This window comes from Falco peregrinus, chromosome Z (genome assembly GCF_023634155.1).
Source record: "Falco peregrinus isolate bFalPer1 chromosome Z, bFalPer1.pri, whole genome shotgun sequence".
Lineage (NCBI taxonomy): Eukaryota > Metazoa > Chordata > Aves > Falconiformes > Falconidae > Falco > Falco peregrinus.
Genome location: NC_073739.1, coordinates 62,182,915 through 62,206,177, shown reverse-complemented (window position 1 = coordinate 62,206,177; position 23,263 = coordinate 62,182,915). Strand labels below are relative to the sequence as shown.

The 23,263-nt window shown below is 35.7% G+C and overlaps 1 protein-coding gene across 1 annotated transcript in view; it reads right to left on the bottom strand.

The window, feature by feature from the left end:
• ADAMTS6 (ADAM metallopeptidase with thrombospondin type 1 motif 6) overlaps positions 1 to 23,263 on the bottom strand; it is a 159,598-nt gene that overhangs the window by 93,065 nt on the left and 43,270 nt on the right. Inside the window, exons 8-9 of the mRNA XM_055791488.1 lie at positions 7,515 to 7,558; positions 3,227 to 3,332 (exon numbers count right to left, since the gene is read on the bottom strand). Of these exons, the coding sequence (XP_055647463.1) occupies positions 3,227 to 3,332; positions 7,515 to 7,558 (150 nt within the window). The remainder of the gene's footprint in view (positions 1 to 3,226; positions 3,333 to 7,514; positions 7,559 to 23,263) is intronic.

Genomic DNA, 23,263 nt, shown 5'->3' with positions numbered 1-23,263 from the left:
GCTAATCCATAGGACTGCAAAAATGAATGGCACAATGCCTTTCTTTTACGGATACACCCCTTTCAATGGAACCTGAAATTCCATATCAATTTAACTAAGCATCCTGTATGGCATGCATGGGGCAAGCTAGGCATTTTAAGAAAGCATCCCAATTAAAACGCATACAGCAGAAAGCCACATAATTCAGCCAGTAGGGTAACGGAAAATGTGACTGAGTCTTAAATTGTACCATTTGTCTGAGCTTAAGAGCATACTCTAGCCTGAAAATAGTTCCTTTCTTCACAATGCAGGGGATACACATTCAGTTCTCACTCCTGCCATGAGCAACCACTAGTTTAGACTTGTGCTTACAAGAAATCTTAAGCATTTCTTTGGTGTGAAATATATAATGGCAGGAAAGTAAGCAGTAAGTCAAGCATCATAAATCAAGTCTAGAGATACTATTCTAAAGGCTAAAGGGCCCACTCTGAACTTTATCCGATTCACAAACGTATTCTAAGTAATTAGAAGTTTGTGCTATTCTCAGAACCATGCATAGGGAGAAACAATCATAAAACTGTTAGTCTAAAACCAATCTTTATGTCCTCAAGAAAGAAATATAGAATTAATCACAGTGTATGGTCACCTTCAGTAATAAGGCTGGTTATGAGTCTCAACTGCACACAGCTTATCTGCACCAAAACTGAGTTATATACCTATAACAACTAATAGTAGTAAGGCTCGGAAGCCAAAAAAGTATGTTGAAAAATACTTACAAATATTTTACAGGAAGTAGGACTGACCAAAATAATCACACTCTCAGTTTCTAAGTATTCAAGACTAAGTGCTCTTCTGAATAATGTTCTTCAACCATATGAAAGTTACTTGGATCAACACCAGGGTTAAATGAGCTAAACTTAATACACTATGATATACAGAAAGTCAGACTGAATGATCTGATTATTTCCCATCAATCTATAATTTAATAAACTACTAGAAACTAAGAACAAGTTGAGCCCTACGTCCATCAGTAAATCTTACAAATCCAGTATTGGAGAAACTGTGGGTAATTATCAAAATGTATGTATTATCATTACTGTTCTCTTTTAATCATAAAATAATTTTATTCCTTAGTTCAATATTTTTAAAAAAACACTCAGTATTCCATGGAACTATATAATAAATTAAAAAATGATCTTTCCAACTGCAATTCTTCCATTCTAATTTAATAGAGTGATTTTTTGTTATCTATTCAGCACAGACATGTCCCTTAAATGCTTCCGTTTTTCATTTGACAATGAAGCCAATTTCCTACTTCCCATGTTGTCTGAAGAGAAAAGCAATCATCATGGTACAGCCAAAGAAAAGTCTACAAGGCTCACCAAATGATTATTTTACTCGCATATGCAAGTACACATAAGCAGGTACTAGGAAGCATGAAGCTGACTGGAAATAAGAATGTCCTTGATTTAGACGTAGAAGCATTCAGTCACAGCATGGGTGAATGGGAGGTAATGCTTGAATAGCACAAAAAGCTATAAAACATGAAGATTTTTTGCCCGTGTATTCTTCTCAGTTTTTACCGAAGGTATCTACACGGCACATTAATTTTTAACCCCAAGCCTGCAGCGCAACTTTCTTGAATCACTGTGCACTGGATAAAAGCTAAAGTAGTATAATTTCTACTTTATTTTCAAACCAACGTTTGACATGTCATGCCAGCTACATGATGAAGTGAAAGCCTCAGAGAGCTGAGAATGATGAAGTGAAAGCCTCAGAGAGCTGAGATTTCAGAATTTTAAAAGACTTTATGTATAAGCAGCCAAAAGATATGGAAAGAAAAAAGAAAACATAGATGGTTAAAAAAATTCCTGTGATCACAGGATATACGCTATCACTATATTATTTTTCTTGGATTCTAACCAAAGTCTGAGCTCTTCAAATCAATTCTTATCATGCCAGCTTTACATGATAAAATAGCTGCATATTTTTAAATTATTGTCATGTATCTGTGGAATAACACGTATAAAATATGTTGCATGACATATGGATTAGAATGACTATGTGGTATTGGAATACTGTTTTTCTTGTTAAACGTGACAAATTCACAGCGAGGTCACCTATTACTTCAAAATATTATTAACAGGAACTTCATAACTATGAGTGATTTGGAGAAGCCCTTTCTTCAACAGTGGAAATATATTTTCCTTTACCCTACTTTTTTCAACTAATACAAGTGAAGGAAAAGAAGGAAATGAAGATGAGGAGAATTACGTATGTTTTAAATTATTTTTGTTCGTATCTTACGATTGCTTTTGGATTCTAAAATTTGTCTACTTCAGTGCAGCTACAGGACTTTTTTCATCATAACATAAATGAGATCATACTTGCCCAGTGACTACCTCACATGATAGCTGGGCTGGAAATAACTGTTTACTTCCAACTCCTTTTTGTGATCAGCAGGTTGATAGCTTCCATTTCGGTTTGCATTGGAACTTCTAGCAATTGCATCAGCTAATGACTGGAAAAACGTCATCCATAACGCATTGTTGGTCAAGCCATGTAAACAAAGAAGGAAACCCCTTGATAACAGTTTACTTGTCTTTCTAGTCATCACAATAGATTAAAAATGCTGAAGGAAGACCTGAAATATTTCCAGACCAAACTCAGATTTTGTCAGTCTCATAACATCATGCTCTTTAAAATATGCTGATGCTTAAAATGTAACAAGTGATGCTATGACTACTCTGACTGTTCTATATATTTCATGTGTTTGAGTGAAAGATGACCAAAAGTGTATGAATATTGACAACAGAATCAATGTTTACTGAAAATAGTTTGAACTATATTTAAGAAAGAATAACAAAAAAGGGGGGAATTACCTTTTAACCGCTTTTCTTTCATAAAGAAATGGACACAAAAGTAAGAGGGGGGCAAGAGAAAATTTTCAAAGCCAAATATTTAAAAATATGAAACAGAGTACGAAGGTTGTAAGCCAGATCTCAAAAGCACATATTTAACTAGAATCTGAAATCAGAGGGTAAAGAATGAGCCTTCAGTTCTAAATTTAAAGTCCTTGGTAATAAATACTAAATAAAAGTCACTGCCACTCCTGAATACTATATACAGAAACATGGAGCACCAGAATAGAGATGGTACAGCCATGCAGGGAAAAAATGTATCTATTATTAAACTAATATTGAAAAGGTAATACATTAAAACGTATTCTTTTTTTAAACACACTCACTTGTGACCAATCTCATGTGCAATGGTAAAAGCTGAACCTAGGCCAATGTCTTCATTAATGCTGCAGCTCCTTTCAGGCTCACACATTCCAGCCACAGAGGCCAAGCCTGAATAAACAGAAGGAGACACAAAGGGTCATGCCAAGGTGTTTCAGTCTTAAAAGCCCTAGTTATAAATGCCTGGATTCTTTTTAATAACCTCTATGCACAGAAGGAGCAGTTGGCAAAAGGTTAACTTTCTAGTCATTTGCAAAATCACTGGGGGGAATTTCACTTTGCCGGCTAGACATTAATATTTTTTGAACTGCAGTCAGTGCTGGAAAATGTCTAGACTAGGGGTTAGATTTATAAATTTTACTTCTGGTAACTTGGGACCACCTAGTAACTTGAGCCAGGAGAGGGAACTCAAGAAAGCATTTCTATTTTAACATTCTTGAGCCTGAAGAAAGCAAAGTGTATCCACATTATTTTTCTAAAGAAATCTGTTTAAGTTTAGTGGGTTCATAAAAACATACAAGCAACTTTTTTAGCTATGAAAAGCCCCACATGGTACGTTAAAAAAAATAAAAAAACAAACCTGAATGCATCTATGAAGAGAGAGAAGACATGTTAATAACAAGAATTCATTTAACCATAGAAGTCTTTTCCATTTATCACCCATCATCTTCTGGAATTAATACCTTATTGTATTACAAGCACTACTTAAACATTACTTTAGAGAGAAAGCCACTGACATTTACAGAATATAGCTCTTCTGTACCTTACACATTCTTCAACAAAAAATTATCACACAACATACTGCAATCATAATTTAGTGCCACTAGAGAAAGATCTAAACATCAGATTTATTTAATGTATTCCTCCCTAGAGTTTCTTATCTGAGAGCAGCAGTAATCCTTTCTATAAGGAAATTACCTGCTCAGTTAACTACACTATAACAAAAAAATGTCTGGAGAATGTGTAACTTTCGTTAGGGTATGGGAGGCATGGGGCAGGGAACAGGGAAGAGTGTAATCATACTCTATACAAGCAGGCACATCAAATTATTCTGTTTGGACTAACAGTAAGCAAACATAAGATGACAAGTGCTTCCTGGCTGTGTCCACATTAGCAAGTAATTTGGAGCCATAGGAGCAGGTCAGCAGAGTGAAGCACTAATACTGAGGCTCCTCACATATCTTTGTATGTGGGTTGGACGCTCTACTTTGGGCTAGTTTAATCCCACAGGCTGAACATATTTACTACACGTGTGGTTCAAAACTTTCTACAGGGGAAAAAAGGTCTAGTGATTTAGACCCTGTTTTGCTGATTGACTGGATACCAAACAAAAATTATTTCCAAATCAAATATAAGAATAAATTAAGTTTATTATATTACAAAATAATAATGGAAAATAGCATGCAATGTGATAAAAGGAAACAGTACTAGTACAGGTACATTATGATAAAAAAGCAATAGGAGCAAAGCATCAAATCATTACTGCAAAGCATTACAGAGACTAAGAAAAGAACACATCACCAATTACACTGTTAACACCATCCAGGCCCACACTTCAGCCCCATGAAAGCCCTTTTGCAGCTGGCACCAGGAGTCTTTTGGTAACTGGGAAAATTCCTACATGGTGCATCCACCCATAGGTGAGGCTCCTGCCCCAGTCCCGGAGCTTGCCCACCTTTATACTCAGTGAAAAAAAACAAAAATAGTTTACACACCTAGTGTATGTAAACTTTAACTTTAGGCTAAGTGCAGGTGTGCACTATGTCATGATTTGTAAGATTCACACATGCCAGGGATGCTGGCCAGACACCCGAGTGTGGTGGAGTTACTGCCATGACACAGCTGCATTGCATTTATTGTCTGGATGGTCCTGCTCATATCTGGCTTGTTCAGGGGGCTCAGGACACACACCACCTTCTCATTAAAGTTGTCCTTGAGCTCCCTGAGCTCACTGTCCCAGTTAAATTATTTCTAACTAAAGTAATCAATTTCATAAACTTTCACCACAGACCCCAGTGTCTCCCATAGGCAGATATGGAGCATTTAGGGAGTGTGTGTTCTGACACCTTTCCCCAAAACAAACCTAGTTTGCAGATACAAAAACTACTATGATAATCAAACTGACATGGGCAAAAGGTGATAATGTGCATTGGCAGAATTTGCATCAAAACAGTACGACTGCTATAATCAGTCTAGGCACACCCACTGAGGACAGGTTAAAACATCAGAAGAAAAAAGACTACCCGTGGAGAAAAATCTGTTGGGTTTTTTGTTGGGTTTTTTTGTTTGTTTGTGGGTGGGGGTTTTTTTCAGGAAATACAGTAACTACAGTTCACCTATGCTATTCTAATTGACTAGGACATGCTGAAGACAACGTGGCAATACTTATATACGAGCTGTCATGTTCCTCTGCAAAGTCTACCATACTTGAGCAATAAAGTCATCTCCATGTTCAGATCTTGTAACTGAGCGCTTGCTGCAGTGACTTACAGGAGCAGATTAACACAATCCCATACCATGCTTACAGAAAGTGACAAAGATCACATCAAGAACTCAGTCCATGGCTCAGATTTAAAAATTGAGTTGTCCTTCACTGGAGCCACAGATGCACTGCAAAGACATCTGAGGTCTCTTTTCTAAGAGGTTCTATGAAAGACTCCCTGTTTTAGGAAATTTTAATAGGAAAGAGATGTCTATGCCACACAAAATCCTCTACTTCCACTTCTTCCTAGAACAGCAATGATTCAGATTTCTTTTGACCTTTTGAGACTTCTCTGAGACTTTTTCTCACAAACTCCTTAAATATATGCTTAACTTAAGTTACTGTGGGTCCCTGGGACTTACGCATATTAAATGACCTGCAAAGGAGGGCCACAGGGCCTTGTCTCTTCTCCCATTCAATGTCTATAATCCAAATATATTGTTATGGTTGTGTTGCCAAGTGTCCTAGAACACTGAGTTGGAACTGATACCATATGTAATTTTTATTTTTAAAATTATTTATTTAATCGAGCCTTTTGCTTAATAAAACATTTGCCAAAGCCTATCCTCTGTTAAGCTGGATTCACATGAAGCAGAATTTACCTTTATGCCAAAGTCTGACACAGTAAGAACTGGTACACTAATGACCTGAGTTAAAAATATCACATAAAAATATAAAATAGTTCACATGTTCTATGACATCAATGTAGGCAGTCTCTTCCATTTTGTCTCCTCCACACAGATGTCAAAGCAGATCAGTTACATTTAGAAATTAATCAGCATCATTTGCCTTTTACTAAAACATGCTGTGGATATTGTTTATGCAGATGGCAACATTCTGGTACCTTTCCCCATGCAAACTACATCGCTGTGCCAGAAGCATCTTGCTGACTTGAGCAGGACTGGTACAAAATTAACACGAGTTAAGGCTATCAAAGTAATTCAGGAAAAGACAAAGTAAATACACTTGTGAGCTCTGATTGAGAAAAGTATTAATAATTTGAATTTGAATAATCAACTTAGAATTGTATCTTTAATTACTTTGAGAAAGAGGCTTCTGAAAAGATGGAAACTGGAAAAATCTAAATAAATGTTACATTAGTCTTTGAATAATATCTGTCATATCATAAAACACTATTAAAGGTAATAACTATAGTACAATAAATAACATTTGGTGACAAATTTAGGTACAGATTCTACAGAACAATAGCTCTCCATCCTGCACCTAAGGTTGCTGTGTGCTTCTCCATTATGAAACCTTTGTTTTCAGTAGTTTCAATGTTACTGTAATTCACATCACTGTGGTATTTTTCTGTAGGTCTGTGAAACAAACAATCTGAAGCCATACTCTCTGTGTACAACACAGCAACATAAACGTCAAAGACATAAACGTCAAAGGCAGTTTCTTTCAAAAGGGTTGGGGTTTTTTTGGTTGGTTGGGTTTTAAGTGTCCTGTGGTCTTTGAGTTTTGCTTTTGTTTTGTTTTTGTTTTTTTTAAACAAGATCATGGAGACAGGTTAAATGTACATACAGAGCAAGTTCTCTTCTGTAACAACAAAGTTTAAGTGATCTGATAGTTTTTCTCAGAACTACAGCTGCCAGAGAAGAAACACACAGCAGCAGCTCACTTAAGCTTCCAGCAATGTAAGAAAGCCAAAACCCACCAAGGTTACTTTTTATTGTTCATGTTTATAAAACTGCAAAATTTTGAAAGCATAGCCTTAAAAAGATCTAATAGGTCAATAAAACAATAGGCAAGTATAAAGCAAGGAAACAGCAAATACAAGCTGAAATTTCTCCTTATGATCTTACCCAATGTTCCACAAGGCTTGTTTTTGTAAGTGCAGATATCATATCTGTTAAGGAGAAAAAAATGTAGATAAAATATGTCAGAGAATCACATTGTAATATATTTTGTATATTTGTCACATTATCTGTATCATAATTCAAGTTGTCAGACCACAATCAGCTTAATTATGTGCACCCAGCTGGTGTTGTTCATTTTCTACACTCTGGTGTAAACCACAAGCTGCAGTACACTCACAGCCGCTGGCCTCAGGCCAGTGGGACACCTGCCAGTGAGAAAAAAAACGGTTAAAGTGGATCTTTGTAATCACCGGCTCCATAAAGCAGTCTGCCACGCTGTTGCAAAGTTACAGCAGCATTTCTATAGGCTGCTACTGACTCAAAAAACTTAATTTTACTGTTTGAACATAACTGGAATCCTTTTACAGTCTCACACCGATCAGCTAAACAATACTAACAGTAAACTCTACTACTTACACTTTGATTCCAATTAAAACTGTAACTCTCAAATATTACACCAACAATTACATATTTTAAAAAAATCTTATGAACTACCTTTATAGCTCCCTTGTAATTATATTCCAATGATTATATGTGCCTTAAGTGTATACTATAACAAACGAAAAACATTTTCATGAAAAGCTACATAATACCTTAAGAATTTTCTATTTCAGATACAATCTTTCAAATACAGAAGCTTGAGTTTTTGTGTAGTTAACATGTAAGTATCTGGAGCTGAAAATGGAATTAAAATGTCTTCTGTGACATTGCTGATAGTAGCAACACTAGTCATGCAGCAGCCAATTTATTAATTACATCTTCATGTTTTGAATATACAATCCCATGATACAGCTAGTAATATGAGAACACTCCTATGTCTTTGATTTTTAAGGATTTATACTGAATTCCTTGTATGTTTCAGAACAAATTCTACTCTTTTGAACGGTGAGTGAAAACAAACATGAAAAGATAGCATCTTTTATGCTTTATTTTTTAACCCAAATACTAATTTCAGGCAACTGGACATTTGTGTTAAAAATAACCTAAGGACTCATCACTAGGAGTCTGATCACAAGAGATACACCTTCCAGTGCTAAAAGACTTATGGTCTGTCTGTAAGCCAAATCCATGGACATAATAACAAAGCTTAAAATTTGGAACAAATCCAGTAAACTCTCTATACGTGTAGACCGCTGTGACCACACGGAATTCCTGTGATTTTTGAAGGTACTAAGTGTGGAGTAGTTTGTGGGATTAAGCACTAATTTTGAACTCAAATGTTCATATATACAGAATCTCATCAAAGTGGTTCAAACTCTGCCATCCTATATGCACATAAAGCTCTCACTGATTTCCCATTTGCTGTTTGGGAAGGGGAAGGCAATCAAATCGAATTCCTATATAAAATATGTTAGAATATAATCAGGTTTTGTATGTCACAAAGCTTTAAGATGACACAGATACAAAAATAGATTTTTACTGAATATTTCCCTACTTTAAGATATTTAAGGAAGTAAACTTCTTATTTCTGCATTTAGGACAGGCCTGAATCTAATCCTATTGAAGTTCATGCAAAATTATTCCTCAAAGAAAGCAGACAGGGCTCAAGCTGATTTGGTGAGAAAACCCAAACTTTGTCAAATTCTTCAAAATGTAGTTTAGAATTGAACACAAGGAACTCTGTGCAATACATGGGAATTACTGGTCTTCTAATGCTTTTTAATATCCAATGGTAACGGGGGGGGGGGGGGGGGGCAGGCACGACAATTAAAGCTAATTATCCTTAGATAAAATGGATGTTTAAGAAGAAAGCCAGTTCCACTAAGCTCAGGTAAAATGCTATTACTGATTTCAGCAGAGCTGAAAATTTGCCCTTATGGTCTGAATCTGCTTACTCTTATACATCTATGTATCTGAAGTTACTCCTCACTTTCAGTTCAGTTTCACAATGAACTGTGGTAAGAGAGAATTATATGAATTTAGCACCTTCCTTGATCCTGTTACATTTTTGAAAAACAAAGACCACAGTATCCCTGTTTATGCTGGGTAGCAAGTGTTCTTCATTATGCATAGGCTAGCATTTGTAAGAAAACATGACGACAATGGAACTTAAACTAGATAATAAAACTAAGGAAAACATTTTTATTTTCCAATATACTAATTATTTTTGTGAGAATATATCTAAGTACTAATGTGTTCTAATTATGGCTTCATTAAATATTAAAATTTTATAGGCAATAATTGATTTCCTGTAAGGTGCATTCATATACTCTTATGCCTCAGTTTATCAGAAAAAAAACTCTACTGACTTACTTTACCTACATCTTCAAGCCCCCCCCCCCCTTTTTTTTTTTATTTTCTTCCTTTCATATGGATGATTTCTGCTCGTGATTTGTTTGAAAGTTCTTATCATTTTTATGTACTAAACTGCTCATTTCCATCATTTGCTTCTCTATATGATTTAACCATATCAGCCTGTCTGTTTTGCTTTTGACACCACCTCCTCTAACTGTATTTTGAATTTCCAAGGAGTCCATTTAACAAACAGATGCTGGGTTCCAAAATGCAGAAGACTACAGAGTCAGTAATTGCCAGATAGTAGTTTCAAGCCAAGAAACCCCTGAAATGACAAATTATCCAGATTACCCATGGGATTCAATAGGTCTAATTGCTATTAAAAAAAAAAAAAAAAAACAAAAAACACAAAAACAAAAAAACCCAAAAAAAAACCAAAAAAAAAAAAAAAAAAAAAACCAAAAAACAAAAACAAACAAACAGAACAAAACAACAACAACAAAAACCACCCTCACCCAAACAAAAAACCACAGGCAACAACAACAACAAAAAGAAAAAACCCCAAATGCACCAAAAGGAAAGAAAGAAAAAAAACACCACAAAGGTGAAGGTAAGTCATAGCTTTTAGGTAAGTACCTTAGTAAATACCTCAGGACCCCAAAGACAACCAAAACAAATTTTCAAGCCAACAGTTACCTCAGCCAATGATGAAAAAAGGTAACAAAAGTCACGAGAGTTACGCAAACACAGTTTGCAAGATGTTAAAATGTTTTCTTCTTGATTCACTGACAAAATGTGTAAAAGAGCCACCACCCAACATTTGAATGTATTACAGATGTGCAGGTTGCAAAAAACATCAGGATGAGATGGCAGCCTGATCATTCTGAGATGGCCAATGAAATCCTTTGCCCAAGTCAGAAGAGAACATCCTATGCCTCTGAGTAAAATGGGTGCATATATCCCTGAAATGTGACCAGGCTGGGGAAGTGGAATGTAGAAAGAGGTATGAGGCAAGATTGTTGATTGTGCGTCTGTTCCCACCCTGAATGGATAAGTCATTTGATGAGGCAGGCAGGGAAGAGGACTGGGGCTTCTGGGCACAGCCGCAGGGGTACTGTAACAAACAGGTGGGAAATACATGATGTATGTACAGTTGTTACTGACAACTCTGACTGACACATCAGCCAGAAAGGAACCGCAGAGACAATTATCAGTTCAAACAGGATGGCCAAGAACTGGAGCAACAACAGCCTCCTGTCATGCCATGAATCAAACATGAAGTGTTAGTGTGCCCTCCTAGGGGACTTAGAAAGGAAAAATACCTAGTCTTTTTTGGCAGGATATGAGCATGTCCCGTGCTGAAATATACATCTATACCACTGAATTAAAGAATGAAAGGGACCACAGTCCTGGACACTGAAATTCTATTATCTCTATTATTAAACTGTTTTACAAGTCCATCAAATCATTTAAAAAATGTTTCTTGCACAGATTTGGCTCATGACAACAGCTACTCACAAAAAAATTCCCATGAAAATTTCAGAAGGTGGCCACACACAATTATGAACAGGCTATACATACAAAGCTACTCTGTTCTGCAGAAATCAGCTTTATTAGTGTGGACACGAGAATTTCTGTGGCAGTGGTCCTCAGTGTAAGAAAAAAACTCAGTGACGTATTTATTTAATTTATTAGTGTACATGCAAACTACAGACTATCTCTTGAAGAAGCCTCAGTTACCTGCAACTCTGACTTGCAGAAAAATCCCTTTCCTTTGCAAATCTGATGAGTAGCACTATCCTGATCATTTGACTAAGATCCAAATCAAACAGATAAGAAAGATGAGTCCTCTGTAAATAACGTAAGCACTGCTCAGTCTTGTCAGGTAAGTTATTTGCAGCTACAGCCAATCTCAGAACCTTAGAGGAAAGAAGGCATTTCTCTCCTATCTAGCTGTACATTGCAGGGAAAGGAGAGAGGATTTGTCCTGATCCCTGTGCAACCTGTTGGCTTGCTGGCCTAATGCATGTAATTGTGCAACTAGGAAGTTCACACAGAGTTCTATGTAAGCAACTGTATTCCCTAATTTAACAAACAAAAAGAAAATGAAAGATGTACAAAATCACAGGTTTGAACATTAGAAAGCATCTCAATTCCATCATGCCTCCGCTCACCCCTACCTAGCATAAAAAAGTAAGTAATTTATTCCAGAAGCTACATAGAATAAAAAGCTATTCCTTAAAAGCTACTCAAATTCATATTAAGACTTGTTTACAAAATAATTGAGAACACCTGTACTAGGTTATCCAGTTCATCTGCCTCTCCCTCCACAGCAGTCATTTCCGAGTGCTTGCAGAGAAAACAGGTCAGCACAGACTTACAACTTCCCTGACAGAAGTACCCAGCTCTGTGGCTTTGAGAACTTCAGATGTAAAGAATGCATCTTAATTGATTTTTCTTCTAGTGTCTTTAGCACTTCGTTAATTCCTCCTTAATCTTAAAAACAAATTAATTCGATGTCCATCTGGGGGATGTTGTTACGCCTTTATCAGCAAAGTTGAGTCCCTCTGTCCCAGTAGAGATCTCTCCCATGCTGAATTTTGTTTTCTTTTAAGTCAGATTAATAAATTGAACTTTGTCAGCACTGCACCACCACACTGTGCCCTTTCTGCCACCTTCGTTTGAGCTCTAGCGCTTTTTAGAGTTTCTGAAGCATATGTATTACAATTCAGAAAGTTGTTTTCATACTGGTATTACAGTAGCAGATACAAAGGCAAAACTAATTACTTCTTCTTACATGTTAATATCTATTTATATGTTGAAGGATAACATTGTCCTTTCCACCAGTCTGATTATGTGAAATGTCCCACTGAAGGAAAAGAGTCTCTATAAAGCACTGTCATTACTAGCTGTATATTACTGGAAATGTTCACTGTGCCTGGAAAAAAGACTATCTGCATCAAAGTAACACTGAGATAGAAATACACCTGTAACAGGACTGGAAACATATATGAATACTAGCATTGGTTACACTTTGAAGAATTTAACTAATCAACAAGAAGAATAACCCACATCACATAGCTTATTTAACACAAACTGTTCAAAACCAGTACAAAATACAAGCTACTTACTTATAAGCATGTAAACCTGCTTTAAAATTACCTGAAAGCTACCAATATGCCCAAGTAATATTTGAGATAGAGATTGACAGAAATAACTGATGCTTTTAAAGAAGCATCTCTTAATGGCAAAAAGAGTTGAGAAAATAAACACACACACACACACACACAAAAACCCCACACAAAAAACCCACAAAAAAACCCACAGTCACAGCAAATTGCTGAGGAAAAACCTGCAAAGATGACTGGTACATAAACATTAAAAGTACATTAATAGAAGAAAATTGAAGCTAGACAAAACCAACAAATAGGAATGACTGGACATAAAGCTCTTCATAACTGAGACAGACGAACACGTACCTCATACACATACTAACTACTACAGGATTTGCCTATTAACCTGCTTGAGAAGGTTGTCAGAAAACAAGTAAAGCCTAAGACCTGCTTCTGTGCTGAGTAAAAGGAAACAGAGCTAACTACTACAAATTATTAAGAGTTAACTTCTAGGGAACATATCCAAATATGTTCTCTCTGAAAGGAATGGGTTATTTTTCCACATGTTTTAAACTAAGTTTGACCAAACCATACTTTTTGACACTTGCTTTTTATTACTGAATGTTTCAACAATAAGCTATTCAAATAATGTCCTTTTCATATACCCTTGTTCAACAATAAATATAACAGGCTCATTAGAATTCAGTTATTTTTTTATTTTTACTCTTTATGCTATGCAACAAGATTTATCTATGTACCCAATCATGTGTCTCATGTTTGAATAGGTGTTAAAAGATCACACACACACACACACACACACACAAATAAATTAAAAAATTAAGTTAACCTGGTTCCAATACCCTAGGACTATAAACTGAACTCTGAATCAAACTGAAATCTCAGACTTCCCTTAAAGGATCAAAAACCTCAAGCTATCTGAAAATTCCAACTCCCATTTCTAAATTACGGAAAACAAAAATGAAAAAACAATGAGTAGCTTGTAGTTGCACCATGCTCTTTTGCATACCTAGACTGAGCTATGATTAAAAAGTGGTTATTTTGCAATTGCAGGCAATGTCACTAATGCTAGAGAATTGCAAGGGAAAAACAGTTAATGGAACAAATACTGACTTTTGGTCAGTTTTTATAAAAAGCTTTGTATCACAATTCTTCAACACTTCATCACTCTTATAATCTAGTCATTCATTAGATTTGTACAGGTTACAAACAGCAATATTCTTTTATAGCAGAGTATTTTTTGATGTCTTTCTAAAAGCTTTACTACAACATATCCTTAGCCTTAGAGAAAGTGGTACACCACAACAGCATTCTGCCTTAAAATAAAGTACACATCTTATTTGGTTTCTTCCTCAAAAACCTCAAACCAAAAAGAGCTCTTTAAACCAAGGAAGGAAAAGAATAATATACATGTTACATATCACTCAACAGAAATAGCTTTTTCTATTATTAGTTTTCCATGTCTTTAAAACTACCACAGACAACCAAAGTCTGGCTCTATTGGACCTTCTTCTGATACTTAGCTTGGGTGGAAAAATAACGTTCTGAATTACAGCTAGAAAAACTCTTTCTGCTGTAAGTCCTAAGTCTCCTGATTTATATGAAAAGAAATATTTTAAATAATTGCACTGTAGAAACATTTCCATACTACTTTTTCTACACTGCAAATGCACTTAGAATGGTAAAAATTAACTCCATTCTGAAACAATTTTTCTAATGCTGTCATTTGTCTTCATTAATTTTGGCAACGTACCATTAGAATAACAGTTGAAAATTTACCATAATCAGTAGGATTACTGGTGTAATTAGGACAGATGTACAAAGCTTATTTTGAGATTATGATTTATTGAAATATTATTTTTAAAAATAAAAATAATATAAATCTCAACATAAAATCCACCTCAAGTGTCTAAAAGTTTTTAAATAAGTTCATGAAAAACACATCACTGATAAAAAGCCATCATACCCAAAAAACAGATGAGTAGCTTAAAAATTTGTTATTTTGAGGAAATAATACATTTAGGCTTTTTAGTATCTGCTTTCTAAGTCAATCTTACATTTAGGCTTTTTAGTATCTGCTTTCTAAGTCAATCTATATTTATTTAGATTATGACACTCTTCAAGGTTTATTCTACACCTACCCAAACTGAGAGCGTCCTTTTCCAAAGTAAGCTGCATACAGAAATGTGTTCTTAGCAGCTACAGCAATGAGAAGAGAATAAAGTACAGACTAACAAGTGTTACAAACTGTTCTGTCAGAATCTAGTTAGGCTTCTAAGACAGACACCTACAGAATCCTAAAAGCACAAATTCAGCATTCTACTAGTGAAAAAAGGAAAGAGGGGAAAAAAAAATAAAAATGATTCAAACACCATCAAACTGCTGACTGGTTCAGATATGACACATCACAAAGCAATCTTTGCTCCTGGAGCGCAAGTCTTAGGAGGAACAGCTGTGGGAACTGGGGTTGTTTAGCCTGGACAGGAGGAGGCTCTGGGGGACCTCATTGCTCTCTACAACCACCTGAAAAGAGTTTGTAGGCAGGTATGGGTAGGTTGCTACTCCCAGATAATTAGCAACAGGACAAGAGGCAAGAGCCTCAAGTTGTGCTAGTGGAGGTTTAGGCTGGATATTAGGAAAAACTTCTTCACTGAAAGGTTGGTCAAGCATTGGAACAGGCTGCCCAGGGAAGTGGTTGAGTCACCATCCCTGGAGGTATTTAAAGAATACATTTATGTGGTGCTTAGGGACATAGTTTAGTGATGGATTTGGCAGTCCTGGGTTAACAGTTCGATTTGACGATCTCAAAGGTCTTTTCCAACCTAAACGATTCTATGATAAATGGTTTAAAATAAGATAGCATAAAAATACAGATAATTCCTTGCTGTTGGCTGGTGTATTGTTAGCATCATTTGGAACTCTGGAAAATAATAACTCCCTTCCCTGCTTTCTTATAATCAGAATCTTTCTGTGGACCAAACATGACTGCAAAGTAATAAAGAATCAGCTCAACCACGATATATCATGAAGGCAAATGAACACTGTACAAACTCATTAGACTATTTCAGTTGACAATGTAGACTTCAGCATTACTCTAGAGACAGCTTTATAAGCAAATCTGGCCACTGAATTAACAGCCAGGCTCTTGTGGTTCCAAAGCCAGACCCCCGCAGGTCTTGGACTAGCAATGTCACTTCACTCCCTGCTCTGCTTTGATTTCTACGTCATTAGAATTTAACTCTTCCTTTCTCTACTCTGTATCTGACACATACAGGCTTACTGCTCTAACTCATCCCTCCCTCCTCCATATATTTTCTTTCGTGACCCTCAGTTAACGTAAGTTCCAGCAGAGTTCTCCCTCCACACCTTTATGATGACCAGAGATCAACTGGCTCAAGCTATCATCAACTAGCTTATACAAATAGACCTATCCTACTATAAACATAAATTTGAGGGATACCCACACTGCAGTCATAGCAGCATCAAAAGGCTCAGCCTAGGGTAGCTACCTGAAGACCCACCTTGCTTACTCCAGTCTTTACATCCTACACCAAATTCTGTGCATCTGCATTTAACATCAGCACCCAAGCTAGCTAAGGAGGTTTGATGAGTCTTCAGCATACTGGAATCACTTTACTGATAGCAGTACAGACAGCATAAGCCATCACACAGAAGGAGCTCCAGGCCTTCTAGCAGTTGCAGCTCGATCTTAGATAAATCTGTCCTTCTTCTTCAGAACACGTTAATTCTATTTCAAGCTAGGCTTGAGGTCCCCTTTGACACTAAGACTCCTCAGCTAGGCATCTTTCAACAAAATCATTAAAAACCCCTTTTGTTTGGATAAACCATATGCAGATTCCAAAATGGTAGAAATCTGAAAATTAATTACAATGGTAAGACACAAAGCTTGCAAGCTGGAGGCTGTGAACCCATAAAAATGATCAGAGTTTAAACCTAGCAGAATTACAAGGAATGTTTCAGAGTTTTTATGCAGCATATCTAATTTTGCTCCCATGGGATAGTTCCTGATTCATAGGATATTTTTTTTTACCCTGGTGTATCAGACCTGTAGAGCTACCTACCTGCATGTCAATCATGACTTCATTACCATTCAGAGACAATTGAGAGATGCAGCATTTGCACTATCACACCATCACCAAAATGTAGGCAACACTTAACACGCTGTTCCTCAAAAGCAATTGTGTAGTGTTATTGCATTCTCAGTACTGAGCCAAAATTTAGATGGAGTTACATTGATGTGATTAGAGATAGCTGGCATAGAGAACAGAACAAAAATTTCTGCATATCTGCTCTAAGTACATTGCTAATAATTTTTCATCAGTACCTTCAGGAAAAGTCTGGCAACAAATACATAAAGCCTTTGTTCAGAACACACTGACTCAGAGCAGCTCAAGCAGCTTACAGGGCAATGCTTTTTTAGAGTGTGCTAATGCAACGAAGTCTGGGAAAAAGGAAGACTAGCAAAACTAATTACATAGGTGTGGTTGGGGGCATCCTGCCACATAGCAGAAAATACCATGCTAAACCGTTTATAGGAAGCCACTAGTCTAGACCTTTGGCAGGAGGGAAAAACAGCTAGCAGCTATTATTACTAACCAAGTTTTAGTTCTGTTGTAACAAAATAATGAGATAAATTATAGCAGAAACATATTGCAATTATATGTATAAGTTTTGCTCTGGATATGGCCTTTCTTTCTTGTCTTACTTTCTGAGTATTATAAATTATTAGTTTACAAGTCTCTCAGAAGATCACACATCTTTATACACAAAATGTCCACTTTATCTGCCCTTACTCACACTGTATAAGGGATAAAAAGCTTGGTTCTTGAGGTAGGTTGTAAACCGTAGCAGTTCATTAGAATGACAGACCACACCTGGTACAAAAAGAAGAACACAAAAATTGCAATATGGGCCAGGCCAAAGGTTCCAGTATCCCAGTACCCTGTCTTCACAATGATCTAAGAGAATGCTCAAGAAAGAGCAACAACAGTGCAAGCATAACATTGCAATTATCCTAATATTCTCCCAACTTCAACTATTTTTGGCTTAGATTTTTTGAGACAGATGTGCTTCTAGATATTTTTTAACTCTGATTTGATTTTTCTTCCTTGAAGTTGCCTAGCCAATCTTTCTTCTGCTAAGTTTACTGGGAAGCTTCTAGTTCTTATACCAAAAGATGCAATGAACAACTGTTCCTTATTTATGCCCTCCATACAATCTGTAACTTTTTAGATGACTGTAATATCCTCCTAAATCTGACTTTTCCAAAATTTGACTCATTCAAGTAAGACAGTCCTCAACTTAGTCATTCCTTGTAAAGAAAGTCGCATATTTTTTTGATCATCCTTGCTTCTCTTTTCCAATTCTCCTAAAACCTTTTTAGGCAAGGCCAAAATGACACAAACAATTCAAGACATAAGCATATCATGCCTAGTTTACTCAATGGCATAATAAGATTGTTTATTCTTTTACCAATAATTATTAATATTTAATTAACTGGAATAACAATATATTTTACATGCAGCCCAAATCTTTTTAGTAAAATCATAATATTATCAAGTAATAAAATCAAAACAGTAAAGAGCAGCAGTGATTTTTTGCAATACCTCTCGTTGATCTTTTTACCAAATTTCTGAGAAAAGCACTGGAACTCTTAAGCAGGTACTGTTACAACTTATTTTTCCTGAACACTATGAGAAAAATATGCCCTGTGCTTGGGCCCAGTTAAACAATCACAAGGTATGTGGGTAATTACAGACTTGTATTTACACAGAGAGCTAAATTTCAGTACCTTAATGTGGCAATTGAAAGCTTCTTCAGTCAATGGAATGAGATACATTTGATGACTTCTTTTTCAATTAAAATTAAAGACAATCACTCCATTCACACGATTTTTAACTCTGACCAGTATCAAAAAGAATTTTAGATTATTTTGAGTTTGCATTAAAACTATTTTACAAGGTTAGTGTTTGTTTCTATAAGCCATGTTACAATAAACTACAATTACAATAAAGGATTTCTCATCTTCAAGAATGACAGCAACTAATTTGGTTGCCAGTGCTTAAACAACAATACAAAGCCAATCAAGTGCTGGCCATCTGTGTTAGTTCTCCAGATAACACACATAAATTCCATCGAACGGGCTGCTGCGGTGTTCTACAGGCTAACAAATTTGGAAGCTAACAAATAGTGTAGATTGCCTGTGAACTGACAGGAAGATAAATGGACAGACTGACAGAACGAAATAGCAGTAGAAGCAATGAGTGTTATAACAAAGGTAAGTTTAAAAGATGTCAACAGAGAATAAGTCTACAAGAGTAATAGGAAAGAGAGCTTGTCCAAGTTTGTGAAAGTGCACCTACCCAAAGCTCCTGTCATGTTAAGACCAAAAGGAATTTAATTCCGTTTTCTTATTTTTTAGAATGTGTTGGCAAATGGGATACCTGCACCTCAGACTGATCTCTGAAGTCTGTGGAACCTGTGCATTCAATCCAGAATCGAACATAAATCTTTGCTTCATCTCCTCTTCCATACAATGCACAGCAGGAAGAAATATTTGTTCTATTCAAGACAAAAAAGTTTGTGTGTGGCATACATTACCATTTTCTGTCTAGCTTACCTTTTACAAATTATTTTAATGACAATAGCAACTAAGTGTTGTGAATGGCTGAATACCATGAGAACAGTAACTTACTTTACAACAGTGGCTCTTCACAAACCTCATTACTCTTACTGTATACAAGTTCGGATTAGTCAACAGTGTCTATCCAGACTGCATGCACACATACTTAATTTCCCATATCTGTAAGAATGTAAAGAATGTAAGAGTGGAGCAGGTGCAGTTTATATTAGTACTTCTGCCAATAAGGAATCACAGAAGACTCAGTACTAGCTGAGGGAAAAAAATAGGCTGCAGCAACAGCAATTCATCTTGCAAAGGGATGCACCTGTCAGATTCCTTTCCCAGCGTATGAATTCTTCAAACTAAGTTATTAATTCCACATAAAAAGTACCTGATTGTTAAAAGGCATTCCTCACTGATTCCTTAGTTTTAAACTTCCATACAGTATTCATGTCATTATTTTGTAAAGTAGTCTTTCAAACCTAACGTATTTTGAAGCGGAAAAATAAATTCCTCTTCAGTACTTTTACTAAGTTCACTAAGCATTTAGTCACTTGAAAAAAAAAACCAAACACCAAACAAAAACCACAAACCACCACCCATCAAAAACACAAACCCACCACTTGCAGTTGTATTTCCACAACTAGATTGGCTTCCTCTAAAAACGTTATGAAAGAATAATTCCATTATTTTTTAATTGAGAGATTACTCCTTTGTATTAAAAATTATTTGAACTTATGCTTTTTTATTTTTACCACATACTGAATATTAGCATGAGACTATTGAAATAATTATTCCCCCAAGTCTTATAAAATCTTAAATGCTGAGCAGAAATTTTGACTGGTTATAAGAAGAACTTTTTCCCAGTGAGGGCTGTCAAGCAGTAAAGTGGGTTGCATGAACAGCTTTTGCAAGACTTGATTGGATAAAGCCTTGTGCAAACTGGTTTGATCTCACAGCTCACTCTGCTTAGAGGAGGACATTGAACTGAAAATCTCCAGAAGTCCCCTTCAACCTGAATCCCACAGATTCTAAGTAGGTGTTACCTGAAAATCTTCAAAATGTTTCATTAATAATCATGGAATAATAAAAATGACATTTTAATATGACTCTTCAGAATATTCTTTGAAAAGTAAAGTAAATTTCATACTCAGAATGTAAGCTTCGTTACAGCCATAGCTATTGTAGTCTTAATATTTTATCAATATAGAAAATGGGGGAGAAATTTCCCTCCCCATCCCACTCTGAGTCAGAACAGTTCTACATCTTGGTAACAATTACATAGGAAACCTCCTGAATCACGTTCCCCAATTAGCTGTTAAGCTTTAAGCACTTGACATTGTCTTGTAAAACATGCTCTTTTCTGCAATGCCAACACAACTGCCTAAAACACTAACTGTAAGAAATCCAAGAAGTTCAAGATGAAAGAAAAATAAGTATGCCTTATTTTTTCCGGCTCAGTAAGTTTTCCAATTAACATAGTTAAACCATTACAAATAAATGCAAGTAAGTGCTGTGAGATATGCAAACAAGAAAAGTTAACATCCAATAAAACATTTCTCTCCATTGTGGCTGGAAAATAGGGAGGATTTAATTTTTTTAAAAATCACAGAATTATCTTATTACTTTTATCTGTGTGTAGTTAGTGAACCAAAACACTTCCACCCAAATTATACAGAAATATGTTTCAATATAGAAGTTTAATAAAGTAAGGATGCTTGAAGAGAGGTTGGATAACATGCAAAAAATACCAGTATTTGGGTTTTTTCTCAACATAAAACTGTAATTTCTGTTGTACAAAACAGTCTCTTTATTAATTTGTTCCGTTTTAGTTACTTTAGTGTTTCCATTAACGTTAAATGCGGTTTTATTCAGTAAATAAAATTCATTTACAAATGCAAATACTTTAATCAAATTCTCACTTGTGCTTGGAAGAACTTGTAAAAACCTGAAGCAAAAAATCTGAAGTAAAAAAATATTTTTATAAGTTCAAAATGTAAAAATATTAAGATGAATAAATGTATTTAAGGTCTAGAGCTACTTAAAAGAACGTGCAAAAGCAGTTTCCTTCCAGTAATGCACAAAGACAGGGAAAATTCAACAGTGCAAAGACTACAAAGAAGACCCACACATTTCAGTGAAGTTACTACCCCTAGCACTGCACCATACTATTTAGATCCCCTTTTTTAAAAGGGTCACGTACAGGAACAAATTTTTTTGGATCACCAAACTATCTGTTTAATTGACTCAAGACATAACCAAAAATAGAATTGCAAAACATTACAATTCTCCTGACCAATGGCATCTCTTACTATTGCTATTGTTTGCTGCTCATTTTTTTAACCACTAAATAATTCACAATCTTAGCCAAAATATGACTAAAACGCAATAGCTTCAAAACCAATCTTAGCGAAAGACCCATAAACACTTTCATGGCTTAATAGATTGCATTTCTCGTCTCTGAAAAAATTCTTTGGTTTTGCTAGTGTCTGGAGTACATTTTCTTGTTCTTTAGTGTTTCAAAACATACCATTCAGAATTGCATAACGTATTTCACTCTACTTTGGCAGGTGGCTAAAGGAGCTCATACGGTAGACATTTCTTCTGAAATAATCTGGACAATGAATATTTGTCAGCATTACTGGAGCTTGCAATTATTAAGCAGGTCTGACCTTAATCTAGAATTACAATATAAGCAAACACCTTTCATTACAGCTAAATTAGTGTGCGAGCTAAGGAACTGCCTGTACCTCTTCCTCCCTATTTATCCAATCACTTAGCACTCCCTTTTTCAAGCTGCTGAAAGTAATAAATGAGACACTTGTTATAGGTCTAGCTGAAGCACTGTGAAGGCCACCCAAATGGAACCTCAATGCTATTCAAGAAAACATCTTAAAATGTCTGGAAAAGAATCACTCTTATCTGGCAGTTGAATGTGATCAGCTCTACAGAATAACACCTGATGCCCTAACAAAATATTACAAATATCTACAAAAGAGATTTGACTGCACTGGATATTGATGAAGTATCATCCCTTCAGCAACTCAGTACAAAGCTAATTTTGAAACAAAGCAGCCATATGGGAAATAAGTAATGAATTTTGACAGTCTCTATCCTTCTAGTTCAGACATTAAAGCATCTTTTCCTTCAAGATCTTAACTGTTTAACTCTGAGCTTACTGACAATGAAAGAGTAGCTGACTCAGTATATGACAAAACAGGACTAAGCTAACTTGTAGTATCTTGCTGGTAATTTGTAGTAAGTTGCTCATATGTCTAAACCATTACACAGCCTCTTACATTTACCTGGAATCAGTGTTACTCTATGTAGGTCTATGAGTATCCCCACAAAAAATCACATAAGTCAACATGCTCTTAAAACACCAAAACATATCAACTGTAAGTCACTTAAGAACTACATCTCAACTTTGGAAAGAACTTGAACAATAAAACACATGAAAAAATACTTCAATTACCTGATCTAACTATTATTCCTTAGCCACAGACTAAGGCCATGATTTCACAGTCCAGTTACTCTTACACAGAATCTAAAGCCATTACTGAAAGAGTTCTCCGCAATTTTTGAGTAAGTAACAAGGTTATATGAATTCCAGACTACTAAGATTACATCTCACTGCAAAGCAGAAAAATGTTACTGCCAATGTTTTGGAATTTTTTGAACAATAA